Genomic DNA, 6,016 nt, shown 5'->3' with positions numbered 1-6,016 from the left:
ATTGTCTTATATCACATCGATCCAAGACTCAATTAATCATTTTATTTTTTTAATACAATGAAAAATCTACATAGTCAAATACCATAATTTATGACAATCCGTAACATATCATGATATCTAGCAAAATTGTTAATAATCCACATTTCTTCTGCTGGCTCATACAATAGCTTTTAAGAGTTAAACTCAAAAACCTTGCACCACTTATATTAAAGATATTAATATTTATTATATAATTACACGTTTAATTAAGTCTTTTGAGTATAAATTAACTTCGTTGTTTGTCAATAATAATTTGTTGTATACTTTGATCTTGACAATATTATTAGAAAGATCAACAACTTAAAATCAAATTGTAAAAAACTTTATTGAAATTGATATATTTTAGACAAAAAGGAAATTCTCCTAATCTAGGACAAAATTAAGGATAATAAAAATAAAATAAAGTTAAAAGTGATAAAAATATAAATAAATATTTTAAATAACGTGTCAACTTTTTATTAGTAAAATACCAATTGAGACACAATAAAGATACATGTAATTTAAATTCATTATCATGGTCATAAATAAATAATAGTTATGATATGCATTGTTTTTATATGATTAACCAATAACAATTTATTAGTAATATAATTTTTAGTTATTTGTTATAAAAATTAACAAATTTAGGATAAATAATAGTTTACAGTTAAATAAGAATATAAAACTATTTTACGGTCTTCAAACACAACCTATTTTGTCGTAAAATAAACTAATCATGCATGACACCGTGATCTATATTCCGTTATCGATTACACTAGAATGTACACACTGGACATGATATATAACTTTCCTAATTTGTAATGACTCGACAAGGAAACATGTTACCCAAATTACTCCTTGGTAAAAGCACAGTAGAATACCTTAATCAGTGGAATCTTCTTCTAGCTCCCTTTTACCTTTATTTTTAATCTGAACACAGCCATTTGCAAGCAAGCTCTCCATAGTATGAACTTTATATGAAAATTGTCCGATAGGTACACACTAATTTTTTTTAATTTATATAATAAATATAATATATGTTGATATATTATTAAAAAGTATAAATATAGATTATAATAACATATAAAATATGTTATTAAATTTTATTCAAAATTTATCATAAAATTATATATAATTATATGTCAAATAGATATATATTTACATATATTATTTTTATAATAATATTTTTATATATTATTATATGTAATATTTATTATAGTAATATTTTTAATTAATTTGCATGAGATTTCAATTACGCAGTTTTTAATTGCATATAATGCGTCTCAGACATGTCTCTCTTCTCTTGTAGATGGTGGCAGCCATTTGACAAAGACCGCATCGTTATTTTCTCCCTAAAATCCAAGAGGCAATATATCCTTCCTGGGAAACAATGTAGCAACCAACAAACAATTCTTAATTACCTTCCAATATTCAACATCTGCCAACTGATCCATTTAAACTCTCATATACTCTCATATGTAGCTCTTTAATTTCTTTCACAACTAAAAAATATATATCTTGCTCAGGACTCTCGTCTTGTATCTCTTAATGCAATATTATCACGACATATTAAATGTGAAACTTTCTATATGAGATACTTATTAACCCTACGAGTATGAGATTGTCGCTAGTTGTGGCTAAGACAATTGTCGTACGTTCACAAATCATAACTTATTAATTAGTGATAAGTGTCATAATTTCGTTCATTTTATAGTATAATTTGAAATATTTATCTCGTTTTTTTATTTGAAATCTTAATTTAACTAAAATTTATCGTAATTTATAAAAAGTTAACTTCGATTTTTCACTCATGTTTTTAAGTAATTTCAAAATTTTTGTTGTTATTTTATAATTAAGAAGAAAGATGAGAAACATTTAAAATAAAGTGGAAAGCCTGGAGAAGGCTCATGAGAAATAACTCAATTATCAAAAATAAAATATCATTTTTTTTATAACTTTTGTTTTTCAAATTACTCCAAATTAATTAATTAAAATCTTTATTAATTTATTTACAAAAAAAAAGTGAGATGTTACACTAGAAATAGAATAAATGTTATTAGCTTTTCATAAACTTTTTGTTTTTAAAGTTGAATTCTTGCTTAAGTTATGCTAAAAATTGATAACTTAATCAAGAAACTTAGGGGGGTGTATTGGTTTAGGATTTCGTAGGATTTTAAAAGACTTTTTTTGAGTAAAAAAATCCATTGGTATTCAATCAGGATTTTATGTCACTTAAAAATAATACAGTGGTATTCAATCAGGATTTTCAAGATTTTTTAAAGAGTCCATTAAAATCCATTGGTATTCATTTGAGATTTTTTACAACTTAAAAACAATCCATTGGTATTCAAAAATATAAGGATTTTAAAGGATTGTTGTGTGAGAGGGATTTTGAAGGACTTTCTAGTGTTATCTATAAATACCAAATTCATAAAACAATCCCATCCAAACCCATCGGATTTTGAAGGATTGTTTGAAGTGACTTTTCAAGAATTTTCAAGTGAGTTTTTTATCTTTTTTTTCTATGCTCCTGTCTTTTCCATTTTTTCTTTGCTAATAATACTGCACTATTGTTCATTGCTCATATATAATATTGTAGTATTGTTTTCATCTCATTCTCCTATTTTGTGAAACTCCGATATATAAATGATAGTGTCATTGATTTATTCTATTTTTCTGTTCGTTCTCTTTGATTGACTTGCTTTATTTTATTCTATGTAGTTGAATTTGTTCCTTTATATAACACAAAAAAATGCTTAAAATTTTAACTTTTAAGTGGTAATTTTTTTTATAACACACGTCAAGAAAAGAAAAAAGTGAAAGATGAAATTGATATTATAATCTCTACAATATATATATATATATATATATATATATATATATATATATATATATACAAGATGAATTTGTTAGGGTTTCTGTGAGTAAAATGAGATGAAAATTGATCTTAATTGGGGGAAGAACCCTCTTAGCATAAAAATTGCGATTTATCTTCTTCCTTTAAGTTTGTTACTCTTATTCTCCTCCTTTTATGACTCAACAATTATTTTATTTTTTTTACTATGAATTTTTCTTTTTCTTTTTATATTGTGAAATTAGGACTTTTTTATATTTTAAAAAAGAAAATTAACATAAAACGTTGCAGTATCTAATTTTTTAGGGTTTAGAATTTATGTCTTCATTAGCTTATTTTTTAAAAGAGGAAATATTGTTAAAATATTTGTTAGAATAATTTATATTTATAAATATCGTTAAAAATTATCATATAATATATAACTAAAATAATATATATATATATATATATATATATTCTTTATATCTAAATGCTTATTCTTTAAATAATAATAATAATAATAATAATAATAATTATTATTATTATACTAATATTATATATATTGCATATGTAATTAGGTAACTATTTTTTTGGTGGATTGTGGATTTCCTAATCGACGCCAATTTTTAGCTTCATTTCGAGGTGTAAGGTATCATCTACAAGATTTTGCAGGTCAGGGTAATAACCCTGAAAATGAGAAAGAATTGTTCATTCTTTGTCATGCGTCTTTAAGGAATGTGATCGAGAAAATATTTGGTATTTTTAAATCAAGGTTCACAATTTTTAAGTCAGCATCTCCATTTTTATTTAAGACACGAGTAGAACTTGTGTTAGTATGTGTAACACTACATAATTTTCTACGTAAAGAATGTCGTTCTGATGAATTTCCAATTGAAGCGGTGGATGAATCTTCATCTTCAACGTTACCAATTAATGAAGATTATACTTTTGAACCTATTATTCAAATCCAGGAACAAGAGTGAAAATACGCTAATGCTTGGAGGACTAGTATATATATGGATATGTGGGTGAATGCTATTTAAGAGGACAAGATATTATGGAGAATTATTATTATTATTATTATTATTATTAATTATCTAGACATTATTTTTTTTATTATTTTTGTCTTTAACTCTTTAAATTTGAATGTATGAAATTTTTTTTGAAATCTTATCAAATGTCAAAAATTCATGAAAATTCTACAAAATCCCATAGAATCCATTAAAATCCTGATTTAAAAGTCTTGCAGAATCCATGAAAATCCTGATTTTAAGTCTTGTAGAATCCTGCAAAATCTTAAAAGTCATGAAAATCCTGCAAAATCTTTTAAAATACGTAGGATTTTTTTTAACTAAAAAAGTCTTTTAAAATCCTAATCCAATACACCCCTCTTAAACTCTAATTTATAATGGATTAAGATTTGATCATATTTATGAGCTGAATGTTAATTTGTTAATTATAACTAAATTAAAGCTTATTTATTAATATTAGAAGATGTTTTGATGAAATTAAACTCCCAACATATTTCATTATAATGTTGAAATTAGTTTTTACATTTCAAGTATTCATAAAAATATCAAAAAAACTTCCAATAACATTTATCTTATGTTTGTTACAAACAATTTAATTCTTCACTTAAAAAAAGTTTTACTACCGAAAAAGAAACAGTTAAATTTAAGATATACGGGCAAAGGTAGCTAGGGCCAAGACAATGAGTCCCCACCACCCTCCCAATCACTGAGCTTTGATCAGTAGCATCTAATGACATTATCTTGCTTTTCTAAAAGACATTAACGATTCCAAGCAACTGACACCATTATACGAGAAGCGTTCTCTTTCCATGGGATGAGTATTTTCTGCTGTTGAAGTTGATCGAACTACAGCAATCCACTAACAATATTGATATGGAGAACAACCCTAGTCCATCCAAAGTTGACAGAAAATTCATCGAGAGGAATAGAAGAAACCAAATGAAAACTCTCTTCCGGAAACTCAACTCTCTTGTGCCTCATCAAAGATCAAGGGTTCACTCCACCCCTTCCTGTCTTAGTTTCTTATATTATATATTTTTTTAACAATATTATTGGTAAGAATTACTTACTAGTTTCATTAAAAACCAACATATATGTCGAAAATTTTGATTAATTATCTTTAGTAAGATTTCTTTTCCTAACAACTTTTATTTCATTTAGAAGACTTAATCTGAAACCTTTCTTAGAAGGATTGGGTTCAGAATTATTCAGACCAACAACTTATAGAACATAGTTACTTATATAATAATGTACACAGGCAAACTATTATGTGGTGAGCAACAATAGTTTTGACAAATGATTACTCTTTTGTTTGAATATGTTGTAGGAGTCTATTTCACTGCCGGATCAGCTAGAAGAAGCCGCAGAATACATAAAGAAATTACAGATTAATGCGGAGAAACTGAAGGACAAGAAGAACATGCTACTGGGAAATGAAAGGTCAAATGGGAGAATGTATGGAGGAAAAAGCGTGGGGTTAAAATCTCCACGGATTGAGATCCAACAAATGGGTTCAGCCTTAGAGGTTGTTCTAATAACTGGGTTGGATTCTCAGTTCATGTTCAGTGAAATCATTCGCGTTCTTGGTGAAGAAGGAGTGGATATCGTTAATGCCAGTTATAAAGTTATTGGAGATGCAGTTTTCCATTCAATACACTGTCAAGTGAGCCATTTAACTTCCATTCTACACAAATGAATTACGTTGAAATGCAAAAAATAAATAGTTTCAATGTTTGATCATGATTTAGAAGTTAAAAATTGATTCTATTAAAACATATAAATTGTAATTGGAACAGTGATTGATCTTTGCTGAGTATTGTTCAGGACGGGGAATCGGCGAAAGGAGCTGCGAGGATATCTGAGAGACTAAAGAACTTTATCTATGATTCTGGCTACGGTGCCTTTAATGTGTAATATTGGTATGCTAGCTGTACCTGTTTTTGGCAATATGAATGCTTTCTTGTTTTAATTTCTAGAGAATATCATCATTTTGGCTAGTAACCAAATCCACATTCTCTTTTCTCTCGCTTTACTCTACTACTCTGCCCGTGTACCTTCATTTCTTTCAGAGGATATATATATAATACATATATGTAGACAGACTATTCATGTCAATCAAAAGATAGTTATATCA

General features: G+C 26.8%; 1 protein-coding gene across 2 annotated transcripts; it reads left to right on the top strand.

Moving 5' to 3' along the window:
• Positions 1–4,597: 4,597 nt before the first annotated feature.
• On the top strand, positions 4,598–6,016 carry LOC109804535 (transcription factor bHLH162). Of its 2 annotated transcripts, none has more exons than XM_020366384.3 (3): positions 4,598–4,875; positions 5,210–5,545; positions 5,679–5,812. In XM_020366384.3, the coding sequence occupies exons 1-3, from the start codon at positions 4,756–4,758 to the stop codon at positions 5,679–5,681; spliced, it is 459 nt and encodes a 152-aa protein (XP_020221973.2). In that variant the 5' UTR covers positions 4,598–4,755; the 3' UTR covers positions 5,682–5,812. The 2 variants fall into 2 exon arrangements, with proteins under 2 accessions (XP_020221973.2, XP_020221971.2); XM_020366382.3 differs by having other exon boundaries at positions 4,606–4,875; positions 5,707–6,016.

Source organism: Cajanus cajan, chromosome 1 (assembly GCF_000230855.2).
Source record: "Cajanus cajan strain Asha chromosome 1, NIPB_CcT2T_4, whole genome shotgun sequence".
Lineage (NCBI taxonomy): Eukaryota > Viridiplantae > Streptophyta > Magnoliopsida > Fabales > Fabaceae > Cajanus > Cajanus cajan.
The sequence above is the reverse complement of the archived record's forward strand: the minus strand, read 5'-3'. Positions and strand labels throughout refer to the sequence as shown.